Source organism: Marmota marmota, unplaced genomic scaffold, assembly GCF_001458135.2.
Source record: "Marmota marmota marmota unplaced genomic scaffold, marMar, whole genome shotgun sequence".
Lineage (NCBI taxonomy): Eukaryota > Metazoa > Chordata > Mammalia > Rodentia > Sciuridae > Marmota > Marmota marmota.
The window spans coordinates 39,049,031-39,069,381 of record NW_025999842.1 but is presented as its reverse complement, the minus strand read 5'-3'; the positions used below and the strand labels follow the sequence as shown (position 1 = coordinate 39,069,381).

At 31.8% G+C, this 20,351-nt stretch overlaps 1 protein-coding gene across 1 annotated transcript in view; it reads left to right on the top strand.

The window, feature by feature from the left end:
- Tbc1d32 (TBC1 domain family member 32) overlaps nucleotides 1-20,351 on the top strand; it is a 185,562-nt gene that overhangs the window by 77,518 nt on the left and 87,693 nt on the right. Inside the window, exons 18-21 of the mRNA XM_048800402.1 lie at nucleotides 55-142; nucleotides 2,569-2,687; nucleotides 8,273-8,389; nucleotides 17,637-17,725. Coding sequence (XP_048656359.1) covers nucleotides 55-142; nucleotides 2,569-2,687; nucleotides 8,273-8,389; nucleotides 17,637-17,725 — 413 coding nt within the window. The remainder of the gene's footprint in view (nucleotides 1-54; nucleotides 143-2,568; nucleotides 2,688-8,272; nucleotides 8,390-17,636; nucleotides 17,726-20,351) is intronic.

The window sequence follows — 20,351 nt, the reverse complement described above, 5'->3', positions numbered from 1 at the left end:
ATGATTTTTTTTTTTTTTTTTTTGCATCTTATTGCTGTCTTATTTACTTGTTAGATAAGTAGGCAGAAAAAGTTTGGCTATGGAGTTTTGGTTACACAAGTGGCATCAACAGCAGCAGGTGCAGTAGCACTACAAAATTCAGGTAAGTGTTTTGTTTTAATTAAAAGTATAGTTATTTAGAATGAGCAAGAAAACTGAAAATTTAACTGGTATGATCAAATATCAGGATATTTACTCATAAGTTCTTTTATCCAAGTTAAGACTTATATTGAACTTACAGGATTTCCTTATTGTATTTCCTTTTTTAATGAAATTCCACTGAGAATTTTTTTTGTATGAAATGTATACATCCTTGTACGTTTTTTTTAAAGCAATGATATATAATGAACTAAACTGAAATATACTTGATGCTTTAAGAATCTGTCATCATTTTATGAGCCAGGATATCATCCTCTTTTGGATACAGTCCCATCTGACAAGATTCTCTAAGGCTCATTTTCAGTGGCTTATATGTATGTCCAAATTCACATTTATTTATAATGACTATCATACATACATACCATTTCCTTATGCCTTTTCTTCCCCCTTTGAAAGCATTTCTAATCACTCAGCCCACACACTAACTTTGGAGTTTACAATCAGTATTATTCAATATCAGTTGGATTTGTAAGAAGTTAAAACACTGGGAACTTAATGTGTCATATGTTAAGGTTTACTCTGAGCACTGAATAAGGTATAATTCCTAATAGAGATACTGATTGCATTTTTAAATCTTAGAGTTGATGATTCATGACATCAGTGATCACTATTGAATCTCTCCTTAAATGAATATATATTTCTTATGGTACATTTTAATTTATTTTTTTGGCTGAAGTAATTTGTGCTACTTGTATAATGAAACATGTTTTTGGACAATAAGTATCCTAAACTGAACTACGTGTGTTTTCTTCTTAGAATAAAATTCATGTGGTATATAGTACATAAAAGCAAATTAATTGAAGCATTTGAAGTCTAGATTCAATTTCTAATCTTATTGTTGGTCAAGCCATTATAGCTTCTGAACCTTGTATCATCAAATTATCAAGCTTTAAAAAAATATTTATTTATTTGTGGTTATAGACGGACAGAATGTCTTTATTCTGTTTATTTTTATGTGGTGCTGAGGATTGTGAGGATTGAACCCAGTGCCCCATACATGGTAGGCAAGCATTAACTGGCGGATTTAAAATTTTAACCCTTGTATTTTTGTTTTAAGAGCCTGCATTTTTCTGTTATAGGAGAATACTCTTACTATTCAAATATTATGAGCTTACTGAGATTATAATTAGATGTTTTTACTTTTTCTGTATGATTTGATTTTTCATGGAGGAATTCAATAATCAAGTTTAGCATTCATTTTCATTTAGTTATATAGTATTAGACATGAGAAGTATTTAAAGACTGTTTAACTTTTGCTGTGACCAAAAGACCCAACAAGAACAATTAGAGGAAGAAATGTTTATTTTGGGGTTCATGGTTTCAGAGCTGTCAGTCCATAGATGACTGATTCTGTTCCTCAGGGCCTGCAGTAAGGCAGGACATCATGGTGGAAAAAAGTTGCAGAGAAAAGCAACTGGGTGCATGGCACCAGGAAGGGGTGAGAAAAGGGGGAAAGGGAGAGGGAGTTTCCTTCATTATGACAAAATATAAAATCCAAAGGCATGCCCTTGATGATCTACCTGCTCCAGCCACACCACACCTCCTATCATTTAACTTTTTGGAGATACCACATATCTAAATCGTAGCCGCATGATTTAGATATGTGGAGGATGCCACATGTCTAAACCATAGCAATATGGTTTGGTGTCCCTCAAAAGTTTATGTGTGAGACATGCAAGAAGGTTTAGAGATGAAATTATGTGTTATGAAGGACTTAACTTAATCAGTGCATTAATCCCTTGATAGGGATTAACTGAGTGGTAGCTGAAAGCAGGTGGGGTGTGGCTGGAGTATGTAGGTCATTGGGGGAGTGCTTTTGGGGTTTATATTTTGTCACGATGAAAGGATCCCCCCTTTCTCTCTTTCTTTTTCTCTTTCTCTTTTCTGGTGCCATGTCTGTATTGAAGCAAAAGTTATATGAAATGCAAACTTTTTCTAATTTTGGAATTGAAATTGCCAAAAAACATACTTATGTTCTTTTGATGCCTACCCTGTTTCCTTATACATTCTTTTCTCTCCCTTCATACCAAAGCACACAGCCTTTCAGAGGAAAGTATAAATCTTATAATTTTTAAAAAGAAAAACAGAGCTGTTATTGGCTAAGGATGAAAGCTTTAACTCAGATTCAGCAGTCATTTAGAAAAATAGTTTTTCAGAATTTTTTCATTGAAGATTTTTATGGTGTTGGTGTCATAAAAATATACTGACAATAGCAGATATCATTTTTATCAAGAGTGGAGATTATTTCTTATAGAATAAGCAAGTATGTATCTTCTGTGAGAGTGGACCGGTCTTTCACAGAGATGATTATCTTTCTTCCATAGGAAATATTATACTATAAATATGACATGAATTAATAATTCTTCCTAGGGTTTATTAGTGCACTTATAACTGAATTATGGTCCACTCTGGAATGTGGAAGAGATGATGTTAGGGTAACCCATCCCAGATCTACTCCAGTGGATCCTATTGACCGAAGCTGTCAAAAGGTAAGAAGTTATTGAACAAATAATATACATATTTGAAATGTATCTTACAGAAATGACTTCATTCAGGCTTAATCTATGTTTAGTTGTAATCAGAATACTTCCCTAATATGTCTTCCTTTCTTTTTCATATCTATTTTTTTTTTCATTTTTTCAAAATAAATTTAGTGAAAAATAGAAATACCAATATTTCTTGGTAATAACATTTTCAACTTGCTTTTTTTATATTATTTTTATTAGAGTTCTTTCCCTTAAAAGGAGTAATAATGCACCAGTCATGTTATGAAGAAACAGATCCCCAAACAAACAAAATCCAAGTAATGAAAACAAAAATCCAAGAAGCTTTTTGGCCATAGGCTTGAATATAATAAAACATTTTCATGATTATTTGTCATTATTATTTGGTGGGCAGAGAGAAGATGCTATCATTTAGAATAATGTGGCAGAAAAAAAATTTAACACCCATGTAGTGTTCTGTATAATTAAATGACTTTTTTACATTAACATATTCATTTTATTTAGATGAAGATGATTCCTAAATTGACTTTATGGGAATGTAGATTATTTTTTCCAAAGGTTGTCACAAAATTAGATATATAAAAAAAGAAAAACCCAACATTTCAGAAATCCCTCTTTCTAGACTGGTAGACTATTTCACTTCTGTAAAAACTATAAATTCTGGAAAAAATAATTTAAAATAGAATGGTTAAAAGTATTGCAGTGATGAATAAATAGGCAGAAAATGAAAGAGAGTCAGTGTATGGATGGTACTACTTGACTCTCTGGATTTATCAGATTTTTGCTTGAGGACAAATACCAGTTGATACTCCATAGATAGAAATATAGACTAAAACCCCTAAAGAACCAGAATACACATTTTAGCCCTACAAAGCAGCTGGGAAATGGAGGTGGTTCCCTGGGAAAGATTATGCCATGTAGATGCCACGTCAAACTCTGTACATATATTTTCTTTCTGAGATATGTAGCCTAACCCTTAAAAAATGAATTAAACACAGGCTAACCCCTATACTTTAAAGTAAGCGTGAATTTCTAATTTTGTAGAGATTGCAGATCATGCCTACCAAAGATGTAAGAGTTTAGAGGTTGAGTCCAGCCAACATTAACTGCTAAGTTAAAACAAAACGAAACAACAAATTTAAAAAACCTACATTTTCTTTAGGGAATTTAACCAATCCAGAATCTGTGTAATGAATTTAATATATTCACATGATGTCTGAGATACAACCCCAAATTATTAGATGTTTGAAGGAAAAGGAAAATATGACTTATACTTAAAATAAAAAGCAACTAAGACATAATGGTGAAATGAAGAGTTTGTAATTATTTTACAAAGATTTTTAGCATTTATTAGAAATGGAATATGAAGGAAAATATGCATACAATGAATGAATGAAGTAGAAATCACTGATAAACAACAACTATATAAAAGAGCCAGATAGAAATTATTAAACTAAAAATCTTGTGTGAAACAAAAATTTTCAGGTGCATTTAACAGAAGATTTAAATATGGCAGAAGAAAGAGTGAACTTAAGCTAATAGAAATGATAAAATGTGAGATCAGAGAGGGGGAAAAGAAAGATTCAGTTGTTCATGAGCTAAATGGAAGTCTAAATTAAGATGGTTGGAATAATAAAAAGTACATTCTGTGACAATAATAGAATTATAAAAAGTCAGAAACTAGAAACTAGAAAAATTGGAAATTAAACATCATACTTCTGAATAACAGGCCGTCATAGTGAAAGTTACTAAGGACACTGGGAAATATTTCAAACTGGATGGAAATTTAGTGTATCAAAATTTTTGGATGTAGGTGTTAAGAGTGATATTTTTAGCTTTAATATTTATATTAGAAAATAAGAAAGATCTAAAATTAATGACTGAAGTCTCTACTCAAGGAAGCTAGAAAAAGAACAAGTATCCCCAAAGCAAAAGCAGAAAGCAGTAATAAAGATTAGAGCAGAAATCAATGAAACAGAACAAAGACAAACTAGAGACTGTAACAAAGCCAAAAGTCAGTTCTTTGAAATAAATCCTCACTAGATTAATCAGGGAAAGATCCAAAATTTTGAGTATTAATAATGAAATTGGTGTGAATGAAGATCCCACAGATGTAAAAGACCAATAAGTGAAAAGTAGCATTTATGCCCTTAGTTTAACAATTAAAGATGGCAAATTTCTTTAAAGATACATATAACTGAACTGAACCACTGTACCAGTGGTGGTGCATTAGGTTCATGCAGGAAAGCATGAATTGTACTCTTGTTACACTCTCACTTCTTTTCTTCTGAGATTATTATTATTTTATTTTTGTACTGGCCTAAGGGCCTCATGCATGTTAAACATATGCTCTACCATGGAGTTACACCCCCTAGCCTTGAAATTACCTCTTTGAGCCACTTTCTGAGTACTATCAAAATCATTTCCTTTAGAACTTTCTATCCAAAAAGTAAAACATACTTTTCACTTCTTTTCTGAAAACAGTTGTTAGTTCCTCTTTTCATAGAGGATAAAGATAATTAAATAGCCACATCTCTGGAGCCAGCCTACTCCCTCTGTAGCCATCTTTCTCACCTCTCTTTACTTTGCTATGCAGTGTCATCCTCCTGATAACCCACCACCCCTCTCTGTTGTACAGTACCATAGGGCTGTTTAAGACACTGATTGAAATGATCTGACAGTGTATTTGTCCTACACTACACTGTGAGTCCTTGAGGACAAGGAGTATTCGTTTACTCATATGTTTTATTATTAGCATCTTGCATAACTAGTGATAATCTTCTGGAGTAAAAGTATTCTGAATGAATAAATAAGTGAATAGACGATCAAATCACCCTGAAATATTTTTAATGCAAGGAAAATTTGTGGCTTTACATGATTACTTTTATGTTTTAGTCTTAAACTGTATTAAGTATTTGACCTCCCATTTGTTTCCTTATTATTGTACAGAACATATTCATTTCTTCAAAACAGTCATGAGTAGATTTCTGTTTTAAGCTAATACAAATTTTAAGCTAATTAATGTCTGACACTAGCAGTACTTTTTAATGTATTTTTGTGGGAAACTAATGTAATTGTAAAAGTTTTAGTTGTAGAACTGCTTAATATATACCAGTTTTGCAGTATGCTTTTGTTTTTAAAAATGCTTAGCATGTAAGAAATGGATTTGTTTCTTCTAGAGATAAGCTGCTGAAGTCTTCTCGAATCTCTTTAAAATTCTGTTAAGGTTATTTTGGTTTAAATAAATTTATTGAATTATTTTTGTCAATTTGTTTAGAATATCAGAAATTAACATAATTATATATGTGGTCCAAATTGTTTCATTTCTTAAGAGAAGAGGGTTCTCTAAATACAGATGGAGTTGTTCATATATAAATAATACAGAAACCCTTAATGTATTATGATACACGTGTTATATAAAAACTGTATGGCTTGTTCTATCACAATGGACATTTACTAAAAGTTTTTTTGTGATACGTTATTGTTATAGTTAGAAAAGCCATTTTTAAACTTAAAAATATTTATTTATAATAGTATCTAAATATTGCTGGATTCATATTAAGAACAATATGAAATGTTTGCATATCCAAATTATAAAGCATTTTAGGTTGTTCTTTTAGTTTATATTTTCATGATAACATTGAGTTGAATTAAAGTCAAGCTGTTTTGAAATCTGTTTCATTAATCATCTTTCTAGTCAATACCTGGTGATTAATTTATGTAGTGGTTTCCTAAGGCCATGAACCCTTTAGATTCCTTGCAAATTGATTTTATATGTGTTTAATACACGTAATCCCTAAACATTCTTTCCTTGATAATCAGCTTTTTCTTTAGTGCATACTTTTAGAGTAGTAAACTAACTTTAAATGACAACTAAGTTTTTATGTTGACAATTTTATAGCTATCCAGATACTTTAAGTCATAGATTATGTTTTTTTCCATGTTGCTTAGAAGTTCCATCTTTATTTTAAGGAATATTACATTATTGGGAAAAATATGGATACTTAAAAAAATTTTAGTGTGAATTCATATTTTATTCAGAAATAGTATTTGTTTTAATCCCTTTAGAACTGAATACATTCACCATATAAGCACCATTATTTGTTAAGTAACATTGCATTTAGTATAAGGGAAGAGATATAAAATAAACTCTTCTTTCCAGGTTTTAAAACAAGACTGTGGAATGGTTATACTGTTAAATAAAAGATTATATTATGTTTTGCAATGAGTAATTTTAACCTGAAAATAAGAAATTATGGAGTAGTTCTGCCATCACTCTTCTGAGTATGTGTCTTTGTTCCAGCCATTTATTTGGTAACTTAAGTTTTACAGGTATTAGGTGAGACATTGAGTTGTGTTCTTTTTAATTTTCTAAGTTTAGTGGAAATTGTTTAAAAATGTTAACTATTAAGTAGAACACTTAATAACTACAAATAAATACGATTAATATTATACAAGCCAAAGATGTGAGTATTGACAAAGTAAAGAAACTTCTAGAAGTAGATGGAGTTAATTGGAAAGTCTTAGGACAAGATATAGTGAGAACCTTGAAAACTAAGTGAAGTGGTAGGAGGAACTTGTTAGTATGAGTAAAAAAAGTATTTTGAGGTGGCATTCAGTTAAGAGGAGGCTGAAGGCATATTTGATTGAAGTGTTGACTTCAAGCTGGGGAGTAATGGAATGAGGATTTTGAGATGGAAGAGAAGAAAGATGTCAATTACTGGGTAAAGTGCCTTTTGAATGTCAAACTGAGGAGTTTAACCTTGGTGTTGGGGATGGACAATCACTGACTGTATGCTTTTGAGTTGGGAAGCCAAAGAATGAAATTTGCCTGAAAAATACTCTTATTTGCTTTTAAGTGGATTAAACAAAGTGAGGAGCTTAAAAGTTTCATGGAGCGGCTGGGGTTGTGGCTCAGCTGTAGAGCGCTCGCCTCGCACATGCGAGACCCTGGGTTCAAGCCTAAGTACCACATAAAAATAAATAAGTGAAATAAAGGTATTGTGTCCAACTATAACTAAAAAATAAACATTAAAAAAAGTTTCATGGTTCATCTTGGTAAGATTGTACTAGAAAAATGAGGTTGTTTTGATAGGAAAAGCCATGACTTTTTAAAATTAACTACAATGTATAGACTAGTTGGATTTCTAGTGGATGTATTAAAAGATGATCTTATGAATGAGGGCAAGAAAATACAGGGTGTATTGTCTTGCCTAGAGTTTCTAATTCTTATTTTCTTGACTATCAGATATAGTAATATGAAGAATGACAGACATGGGTAATTTCATTTTTTTGTTAGAACGAAATTTTTAAGAGATGTATAACATTTTAAAATGTTTTCTAACTCTTCTATATGTTCTGTAATAGTTGTAGTATTATGCATCTTCAATGCTAGATTATTAAATGTTTTGTGCTTATATATAAGTGTGCTATGTTGATGTAGATTAATTAATTTTTTTAAAAAATTAGCCTTCATAATGAAACAAATATAACATTTGACTCTTTACTTGGATATTGTTGGAAAAAACAAGAGAACCATTCAAATGACTCTTTTCTCCCCTCTCTGTAAGTCTTTCCTAGCACTGGTAAACTTGTTATCCTATCCTGCTGTATATGAGCTCGTAGGCAATCAAGAGCTTCCCAACAAAGTGGAATATTCTCTTCGTGAAGTCCCAACATGTGTAATTGTAAGTCACTTTCTTTTAATTGTGATTTGGCCAAAAAAGAAGAAAAAAAATAAACCACTGTTTATGGCATTTAAAGGCTAATTTGATTATTTATAACCAAGGATTATACATTTTTTAATTATCATGAGTAGAGATCTAATCCAGGCCACTTTACTGCATCAGAATACAGGGCTGTTTCTCCTCTACCAGGAAAGTGATTTAATCTAAGCAGAAATCTATGTAGAAATGAGTTTTAGATGATTCATTATGATATTAGTCATACAGTACTGCTCCTTCATTGGCTAGGATAATTAGGAATAAATTATATCCAAGGAGTCCAATGCATTTTCTACTTATATTTTAATGGACTACATATTATTGCCCCATGAGGGCAGTATATACATATTTATTTAATTTGAGACTTGTTTTATACTCATAAAGTTAATTTAATCTTTAAAGTATATTTATCTTTGGGGTACATTTATGAATTAAACACATAAATGTAAATATATGCATATAAACATGGATAAATTATTATTTGATACTGAAATTCCATTATTAATTAATACTTTTTTTCTAATCATTTTGTCCCATATTTTAAACACAGTTTTGTTCTTTTGAATACTCTTAACCTTTACTAATCCTAAATATTTGAACTTTAAAAAACTTTTTTAGGGAAATTTTTTTATAACTTATGTGAAATGAAACAGACACTTGTATCATTAAAGTTTTATCTAGCTCCTGTTATTTTCTTGAAGTTTTCCAGTTTCCTCTTATGCTTAAATTTTATCTCTTGATGCCTCTTAAGTAGTTTATATAGTTAGCCATTTATATACTGGTCTCTATCACAGCATTGGAGTAATTGAAGGAAAGAGGGATATATTGTCAATAGAATCTAGCAGAGATAGACATCCTGTAAACAGTTATTAAAATAATTATTCTCAATATTATTGGCTTTAAAGAAATTGATTAAGGAAACAGGTATCCATGAGTTTTCTTATTTAATGTAGAACAATGGCGTGAATGTTTATTTTCTTATTTAGTGTATATTCAAATTTATCTTTGCACTTATGGAAGGATTTGTCTTCTATTTAGCCTTAAGAAATTTAACTGAAAATAGTTTTATTACTTCACTGCTCCCAAAAGCACTATGTTTCAACACTGTAGAAAAATCATTGCTTTCCATCATCTTTTAAATGCATATAGATTTTCCAACTAAAAGTAACAACTCCCTTGATCTTTATCTTCTTATAGTTACCACCCTGTGGTTTGCTTTCTTTCCTGAAAAATCATTTGTACTTGAAGTTGGTACTTTTTTCTCTTCTATGGATTGAAGAAGCCATAATCTGGCATCTTGTCTGACTGCCTAACTGAAATATTTCTGCCAAAAATCAATAAATATTTAATTCCCTAATCCCAGGGAAACTCCCCATTCCTTTAACTCAATTTACTACTTTGCATCATTTAATATATTTTATTCACTCCTTATTGTCATTCTCCTCTCCCCTGGATATGGCAATGTTTACTTCTACTTCTCCCACTTTTTCTGGTCTTTTCTGTACTTCTCTTCTTCTGTTTGTCACATATCCTCTAGAATGATTTCATTGAGTTTCATGGCTTCACTTGAATATTGACAACTCTATGACTTTTATCTATAACTTTCCTCCTAGATCTGTACTTTGATTCCCCTAGATAATGGGCATCTGGAAAATTCATTGGACTCTTGGGCTTAATGATTTCTACAACAGAATGTAGTGTTTTTCTTTCCTAAATCAATTCCATTTTCTGTTTTCTTATATTAGTATATGACACCATCATGTATACAATTAAACAAGTGAGAAACCTGGAAGTTGTTGCTGACTTTCCTCTATAAATGCAATAAATCACCATCTTCATAAACTTCATCTTTCCAATACCTTTTTTCCCCATTCCTATTAAGACCACCTTAGTTCAGACCCCCATTTCTTTTCTAGAGTACTTAAGTGAGACCCTAACTGACTTTTCTTTCAGTCTCAGCTTATAAGTTATCCGCATACTAAGCAGAAGTAGTGTGGAAACCGGATGTAGTCTGGTTGTATGTGTGTGAGTGTGTGTGTGTATGTGTATGCATTTGTGCACACATGGAGGCTATTTCCTTTCTATTGTGGGCATTTTCAAGCTTGCATTAAAAAAAAAAACAGTATAATGAACTCGTATACTTATCACTAAATTTTAGTTTTTATGAAAATTCTGCCTCTTTTCCAGTTTCTTCCTTTTTACTTCTGGTTTTGTCTCCTGAATTAGGTATTCCATGCATAATGTCAGTTTGCCAGTAAATAATTTAGTATGTGTCACTGATAAGGACCTTTTTGTTTTTACTTTGATTTGAATTACCACCATAAATCCTAATGGCATTATCATCTCAAAATACTGGCTATAATCTCTTGATAGTATCTAATATGTAATCCATATAGAAGCTTCTGTCATTGTCTTAAAGTTATTTTTTTTTTTTTACAGTTGGTTAAGTCATGATCTAAACAAGGACCATATGTATACTCAGTCTTCTTGTCTTCTAAATTTCTCTTATTCTAAACAGCTTTCCCTCCCTTTTTGTTTCCACACTATTGATTTATTGGAGAAACTGGTTTGTTCTTTTTGTGTTTTACTGATTCATTGCTTCATTAGCAGGTGTGAAGTGGTGATTCTAATTCTTTTTTTAAATTTAAATAAAATTCTTTAACAAAAGGTTTAGTAAAGGTAACCCTGAAATGCAGTTATTTCTGGAAGACAGAATAACTTCTTGACTGTTTGTTAATTTTCAGAGTAATGATTGGTGCTATAGTTATCTCTAAAAAGGAGGCTTTAGTGTTATTATTATGAACTTCTGGTTTATCTATGTATATGTTTGATCCAGTGCAGTCTTTTTTTTTGCTTTTGATTTAGATATTCCTTCTTTGCTGTTGAGTATTTTGAATATTTGCACATATCCAACTGTTCAATATATTGCTTTCTTATGTACAATGTTCTAGACTCTTTTTGTACATTTTGTGTCTCAGGTATAGAATCATCCATCTTCAAAGACTTTTTTTTCTTTTTGGCAGAAATTGTTACTTAAAAACTTCTCTAGGCATCATGGTTAAGAGTTGACCTTATTTCTGTGCATTTCAGTAGATAGAGAAGGGAAATAGCAGATTGTTTTGTTTTCATTATTGAGATAAAAATTAGTAATTCGTATTGATATTTTTTATTTACTTGTCTTTGTTTTTTCATGAACAGTCTTAATTCTTAAGCTTTTTATTACATGGACAAAAATATTTATTTGCTGTATGGTAAAATGTACATGCAATAGTTTCAAAACAAAATACAGTCAACAAATGCATATTTCATTCCTTTGTCCTTAGCATATGCTTTGGGGTTTTATAAATAAAATACCATGATTTAAAAATCATTTGATGTAAATTAACCTCTACCATGTTAGCCTCTAAGTCTCTGCTTTGCCTGATTTACCACTAAATTAATAGGTTTGTTTTAGAATGTTTTAGAATTAAAGAAGTTTTTACTTCTTTTTTTCTTGCCATAGTTAAAATAAGATACCAAATTATGAAAAACCATTATGCAATTTCAATATATAAGTAGGTACATGTATATAATATGCTTCTGTATTAATCCTCCCTCCTCTTCCCCTTGTAGACGTTGATCTTTAATACCATACCTACTAGCCCAGTTTCTATTCAAATTCAAATAATAAAAATTATATAAAATAAAAAATCATTATTTTTAAGTGCTACCCACATTTCAAATTTTCAAATACCTGCTCTCTGCCTGATATAATAGGCTAGTGGCCACCATATTGGACAGCACAAATAAAGAGCATGGCTATTCTTTATAGGTAACAAATTTGTTTTTTGGTCTATTTTTTTCTAATGTCCTTTTAAAAAATATGTTTTATTTCCCTCTAAGTTTTTTTTAAGCAGAAGAATACATACTGTAAACACTGACCTGCCCTTTACATTTTTCTCATAATTACATATCTTGGATTATTTCTTAGCAGAAACTAGAACTCTTCTTTATCCATTTTCCCCTGTAAAAGTCACATAATACTTTATTGTGTAGATGTGCTATATTTTATTTATCCAGTCTCCTATTGGTGGACACTTGGTTTTTTTCCATTGTTTTGCTAATAGGAATGATGTCAAAATTATTAGTCTGGCTTATATTTATAAGTGTGTCTGTATCTTTTCTATTCCTGTACAACAAATTCCTAACAAACTTAACAATTTAAAACAAACACCCATTTATTAGCACATAGTTTTCTAAGTCAGAAGTCCAGTACAAATTGCCTGAGTTTTCTGCTTAGAGTATTACAAGGCTAAAATCAAGTTGTTGGCAAGGCCAAGTACTCCTATAGAGGCTCTGAGCAAACATTTACTTCCTAACTATTATTATTGTGGCAGAATTCAGTCAGTGGATGCAGGAGGGTTTAAGTGTCTGGTATTAACTCTGTCTGCCAGGGGTTTCTCTTATTTTCTAGAGGCATATCTCAGGCCTTTGTTCTGTGGCCCTTTCCATTTCATTATAGGAAAACTCGCCTTATATCACATCTCTCTCATTCTTGGAATCTCTCAGAATTCCTATTTTGTGACCAGGTTGCTCATGTGATTAGAATTGGGCCTTCCTAGGTAATCTCCCATATCAAAGTCAATTGATTAAGGACATTAGTTACATCAACAAAATTCCCTTTACATTAGTTTTTTTGTGTTTAAAACCTTAGAATCTTGGAATCTGTCTTAGAATTCTGCCTACCATAGTATCTTGGGGCAGTGTTTCCAGAAGCATGATTACTAGATTAAAAAGTAAATTCATATGTATTATATACCATACATTGCTGGATTTCCATTCACTGGGAATAATCATTTTGTCCAATCAGTACAGTATAGTACCTTCATCTTTGTAGGCTGTTTAAGAAGATTATGTGGTTGTTGGCTGCAGTGGTACACACTTGTAATCCCAGCCTCTCAGGACTCTGAGGCAGGAGGATGCCAAGTTCAAAGTCAGCCTCAGCAAAGCCCTAAGCAGTTTAACAAGGCCTTAACCAATTTAGTGAGACACAGTCTCAAAATTAAAAACAAAAAACAAAAACAAAATAAAACAAGAAAAAATGGACTGGTAATGTGGCTCAGTGGTTGGTCAGAAGGTATTTATTTGACAGGTAATACAACAATTATATTTTTCTTGTTATTAACAGAATATTTTTTCTTGTGTTTATTTGCATTTATTTATTTATTTTTGTACTAGGGATTGAACCAAGGGTGCTTTACCACTGAGGTGTGTTCTTAGTCTTTTTATTTTTTATTTTGAGACAGGGTCTCACTAAATTGCTGCGAATCTTGTTAAATTGCTGGCTGTGAACTTGTAATCCTTCTTCGTTAGCCTCCTGAGTTGCTGGGATTACAGGCATGAACCCCCACACCTGGCTCTTTTCCTGTGTTTATGGCCATTGACATTTTCTTTCTGTAAATTTTTCATTTTTTGGCCTGTTTTTCTGTTTGTGTTGCTCTTTTTCTTCCCAATTTTTAAGAAATTTTTTAGATCTTAAGAACAGTATGCCTTATCTTTTCATGTATTTAGATCCACTATCCTGTGAAATTCTAGCCCCTGTGAATAGCTTTCACATTGTACTTTAGTAAGTTAAAGGTAAATGACATCAAGTTCCCCTAAAACATGTATAATTTTATATTGATTTTTAGTTACTATCACAGTTTTCAGGTCTTTGATAGTGGCATAAGGACATGGTGGTGTGTTAGATAGGGCTTTAGTCAGCTTTATTGCCACTGTGACCATAAGACCTGACAAGAACAATTAGAGGATAAAAAGTTTATTTAGGGGATCACAGTTTTAGTAGTCTAACTCTATAGAAGGCTGAGTTCATTCCTCAAGGCTCAAGGCAAAGGCAGAACATCATGGTGGAAGAGGTCTGGAGGCCAGAAGTCATCAAGGTGTCAGCAAAGCTATACTCCCTCCCAAGGCTCCAGGGAAGAATTCTTATTTGTCTCTTTGACCTATGACTTTTCTAGACATTTCATGTCTTGTTGCTGCTCAACTCTACTTTCTGCCTCCATGTTATGTGGCCATAAATCTGTCTAAAGTGTGCCACCTGTGCTTTTTTTTAATAAAGACAGTTGTCTTGGATTTAAGTTTTCAAAGATAATCCATAATGATCTTATTTTAAGAATCTTAATTATCTCTGCAAAGATCCCCCTTTTTTGAATTGGCTAACATTCATAGGTTCTGGGGGTTAGGACACAGAAAAAACTTTTTGGGAGTAGTGTCACTATGTAACTCACTATAACTCAAACAGGAGTGTGGCGTTTTCCTCTACTTTCCCACTTTAAAACAATCCCAAGGAAGGGCTTTGACTGGTTTAATTTTATTCATAGGCTTACCAATGATATGCCACTCATAGAAGAGCAGGTGCAAGAATTATAGGGGAATTGTTATTGACCTACTCCTCACCTTTCACTTGCCTGTTTCCTAAGTAAAGGAAGTCAGTACAAATATGGCCTTTGTGACCACTGTAAATTGAGTAGGCATTCTATATAAATAGATATATATCTATTAATATAGAATTCTATTTGTTTTTCTAGGCTTGGTCTCAGTCTGACCTGCCATATTACTGAGCATATTCTCAGGCTTGATGATACTTTTAAAAAGCGATAGTTTCCGATTACTATTTGCAAGTCCCAGGCCTTACTTTCATTAGCCTATTGCTGGGAAGCTGTTTCTTGATTTAGGAAGCTGCTTCCTTTCCTGACACACGTTATGGTACTTAGAAACTGAAGCTCTCCATAAGACAGGCTTCCCAGGAGTTTAGTTTTCTTCCCTAAGTGGTGATACATCAATGTAATCCTCTTCGAAGCAGAAATTATTTACTGTAACATTTGTTCTCTGGAAATGCATTATCATTGATAGATTGCTGCAATCTACTCTTCCATTAGCTTGTTGGAGATACAGTCTCTTTGGATCATTTTTATTCTTACAGTATCTAGTACTTAGGTTCATAACCAGAACCTAGAGTTACAAGGGGTTACCAGCTATCAAATTGTCTGAACTTAGTTTTGTGTTCAAATAGCTGTGGAAATTTCAGCTACCTATACTAGTACCCCACTAATGAAGACAAATCTATGATAATCCTTTTGGGAACTACTTTTCATAAAATTAACTGGCAGCCTTTCCTCAGGTAGAAAAGGTTAGTGACACACATGATTTACAATCAGTTCTCAATTGTTCTGTGAAGATTAGCTATGGTAAACATAGTGATGATAATTGATCATTTCATAAAAATTACAGTAATTCTTAATTAGTAAAAATATCTACTTATTTGAAGAACTACATAGCAACAAGTTTTGCCATTAAATCTTACATAATAATATCCAGGTGTCTGGTTGAGTTAATGAGAGTTCTGTGACTCTGATTCTATGGCTAAATCAGGGCAGTCAGAGTGGAGAGATTTGAGGAGAGGGGCAAATAATAAGAATATGACTATGCGGCTGGGAATATGAATCTCAGTTGTATAGGTCAGTGTCTGTCATACTGTTTGGATCCCATCTTTTAAAATTCACAGTATTCTCATTTTTATGTAGTTCATTAGTAATTATTGATTTAAACTCTTATGTTGCTTTAGTATTAATTACAAATTTCTACAAAGTATTGTACAATAGTAAGTGCCTTCCTATATGTTAAGTATACATTTTTACTAGGGAAGTTTACCCAAAATCCAGTTTTGACTATGTTTTAATTAGTATTTTTTTAAATGTGACTGAGTTATCCATTATTTTCTTCTCCTCACAAGCTCATTCATTTGCTTCTTATTTATTTGATGATATGGTTTTTGTATCATCATTCAGAAAGGCCTGAATAAATTTTACTTTACTTCCTCGCAAAACCTTCCTTATTTTGCTATATTGATCACAGAAATATCCTCAATTTGAACTCAATGAAGGGTAGCAGATTTCTTGGTTGGGAAAATGAGCAACGAAAGAGACAAATGTTTGTGTGAATAAATTTCTTAGGCCTAAATCTGAAGATATACACCAAAGCAGGGCATATGAAAAAGCTTTTAGAAAGTGTTCAAAATTTTGTGGTAGGCTAAAATTGTCAGTGTTTGGGACAACAAGTGGCACGTAGGTCATGAGAGTCTCTCTGCACTTGACTTAACAGTTTTGAGACCTAGGTATACATTGGAATATCTTGGGGAACTTTGGAGACTATTAAGTCAAAATTTGAGCCTAGGCATAGTGTCTTACTCAGTTGGTCTTAGGTAGAACCTGGCATCTTATGTACTTTTTTTTTTTTTTTTTTAAGTTCTTTGGGTGTTATGGTTTAGATGTGGTGTCTTCCCGAAATCTCATGTATTAGCGCAAGAAAGTTTGGAGGAGAAATGATTGGGTTATAGCTTTAACCTAATCATTGGATTAATCCCTCATGGTATTAGCTGGGTGCTAACTGGAGGCAGGTGAGGTGTGACTGAGAGAAATGGTTCATTGTGGGTGTGGCTTTGGAGTATGTATTTTTATCTGGCAAGTGGAGACCCTTCTCTCTGCTTCTAATCATTATATGAGCTGCTTCCCTCTGTCACAGTCTTTGGCCATGATATCCTGCCTCATCTTGAGCCCCTAAGAATGGAGCCTGCTGTCTGTGGATTGAACCTCTGAAACCGTGAACCCTCAAATAAACTTTTACTCCCTGTACAATTGTGCTGGTTGGGTTCTTTAGTCACAGCAGTGAAATAGCTTACTAAAACACTAGGTGATTCCATTGTTTAACCAGTGTTGGAAACCACTTATTAACATGAGCCAGAGAATCATTATTAATAAAAGTTCCAACAGTTATTAGATAAGGAACATTTATATTCACCTTTTATGCTTCACATTTGTAGATTTCGTATTTGCTTTTCAAAGTAGTTCACATTTTTGGCAATTTTAACTATATAAATTGTTCACTGGTTTCAAAATGCAATATAAATTGGTGGTTTTCCATTTTGATTGAGCACCAGATTCACTTTAGGAACTAACACAAATTCTAGTACCCAAGATAGACCCAAGCCAGGTAATTCAGACCTCTGGAGTTGGGACCAGAGTTTCCATGATTTGTGTTTTTGCTTTGTTACAATTTCCCAGGGAATTCCAGTATAAAGTCACATTTGAGAACCACAAATCTAAATGAATATTTATTAATGTAATTTTCTTTGAATAGTTTCAGTCAACATAATCTCATTCTTTCTGTCTTCCAGGATATAATTGATAGACTTATCATTTTGAATTCTGAAGCTAAGATTCGTTCATTATTCAACTATGAACAATCACATATCTTTGGTCTCAGGTAAGGTGCTAAATTTTATTTCAAATGTTTATTTTAGTTGAATATAAATACATTATTATTTATAAAGTTAATATTTTATGTTAAATATTTTATTTTAAATATTTAAATATTTATCCTTAATATTTATATGTTGCAAAAAATAGGCACTTTCTATATGCCTAAAAAATATTTAACATAAACTAATATGTCTTCCTATAATGTAGATAAATTATAACAATTTTTTATACTATAGTCTTTCTCTGAATTTGGGTCCTGTATTATTACCTTGTTTTCTACTTTTACTCGATTTAATAGAAGCATGTTGGAGACTGTTTCATTTAGTTTACTCAGTAGTCACCTGGGGCTTCCCTGTGTTGGTATTTGATTAGACTCTTGCCATAATAATGCTTTGAAAGAGGCCCAGTTGTAGATGATTTATCTTGAAGCCCACATTTTGCTTCTTGGTGTTGATCGTTATTCTTCAGCTTTACTTTTCCTGAGATTTAAATATTTCTGGTCGAGTTCATATTCCTTAACATTTTATGAAGCATGTTCAAGTGGGAAATAAAGCAGAGTAGGTAGGGTTATAGACTTATGAAATTCTCAAACTTTTGGTTGTATATAGATATATGATAGGCTTCACACCTACAAATTACTACCTTTAGAAACAGCTGAATTAAGGAAATTTTCCATTTTCATAGGTTCATGATTTTTTTTTTCTCTTTCTTCTAGTAAAGTAATTTTTTCAGGCATGAGAGAAGTCAGTGATAATGCACTACTTAAGAAGTAAAGCAGGGCTGGGATTGTGGCTCAGCTGTAGAGTGCTCGTTTAGCACATGCGAGGCCCTGGGTTTAATCCTCAGCATCACATAAAAATAAATAAATAAAATAAATCAATTGTTAAAAAAAAAAAGAAGCAAAGATATTACTTTATAAAATTAGAATTCTCTGATTGTAGTATTTTTATAGATCTGTACTTTAATATTTTTTACTATTCATTAATATCAATACATTATTATAAAGTTAATATTTTATGTAAAATATTTTGTAATACTTTATTTAAAATATTCAAATATTTATGTTAAATATTTGTATGTTGCAAAATAGGCATTCTCTATATACTTTGAAAATATTTAACAAACTAATATGTCTTCCTATAATGTAGTTAAATTATAACAATTATTAATAACTTCATTTTGGGGCTTTCTGGTTCAAAGAAGGTGTAGAAAAGCTGTAGTTATTACAGCTTTTTGGATGGTATACACTTTATCTCAGAATGTTTTTTCATAGTAGATTTTAACTTCAGTTTATAGCATCAGATACATTATATAGCAAGCAGCAATGAGGGTTAAGTAGGGGAAAGAAATCCATTCAATGTGATCTCCTTTTACATAGCAAATATATTTCTGAGTTTTGTAGTAATATGACATAGGTATTTGCCTATGGTGTTATTGATATACTGAGTGAATTTCTTGTTTTATTTCTGTACATTCCTTGTATTATGTTTTTTCTCTAGTGTCCTTTTTGAAAAAAAAGATTTAATAGGTTTTTATTAAGTTATATAATATAAGAGGCAGTTCAAAGCTTCTGGGAATACTATTAATTTTCATAGTGTATACTTTCTCATAATATCTAAATGAAATGATTGTGTCTTACCCTCGGAAATTTACCATCCCATTTTTGATAGGTAGAATTGTAAGTTATGGTGGTTAGCAATGTAGACTTGAGTCTGACTACCTGATGTTTACTAGTTGTGTGAGGTGGGGCACCATCACTCATCTGTAAAATGGAGGATAATTGCATTATTTTCCTAATAGAATTGTTGGGAGAATTACATATGATAAATTCAAATTGCTTAAAATAGTGCCTGGCATGTAGAAAGCGGTATAAAACAGTGGTAATAATAGTACCAGTAAGCAGTGCTACATATATTTCTGTATCTTTTCTTGTTCCATTTTTCTGTTTTACTGTGAAATAATTTTTGTCTTCATTTTTTTCTAGTATCTCAGTAGTCTTCCACATGCTGCCTAGTTAATTTCTAGTTTAAAACATCAGTGTTCAGACAGAAAATGACAACATCACTTTGTGAAGAAAAGTTTGTATTTTAATTATTTGCCTTTTAATACGTTTTTCTTTGATAATCAATTGGTCTTTATTGTATTTTGAAGTTCATTCCCATAATCTTCAACTAAGTTGTATTTGAGTAATACATTTGATGTTAGGTAATTTAGTTTTTCTGCTAATTTCAGTATGTTATTGGTCATTGAGTTCTAATAGTGATAATTTAGAACTTAGCATTGTTATATATAAAGCTTGTGTTTCTGTGTATTTTGTACTTTTATCTGTATCTTACTCTCACCATATTTGTGTGTGTTTTTAATTATACCTTAATTAGGAGACCATCTCATTAATGTGTTTGATTTCTTGGTTTAGTATTACTTATTTCATTCATTTTTTTATTTTCCTCTACCTCAGAACTATTGAGGATAAGTTTGATTCAACTTGTTTATTGCATTGTTTAGATGAGGATTAGTGAAATGTGGTTTTTCACTTTTCAGCAGCATCATTTTATTTAATTCTGAATTTGGCATTGTAAATGTCTAATACTCAAGAAGACTTCTTTTTTTTTTTTTTTTTTTTTTTTTTT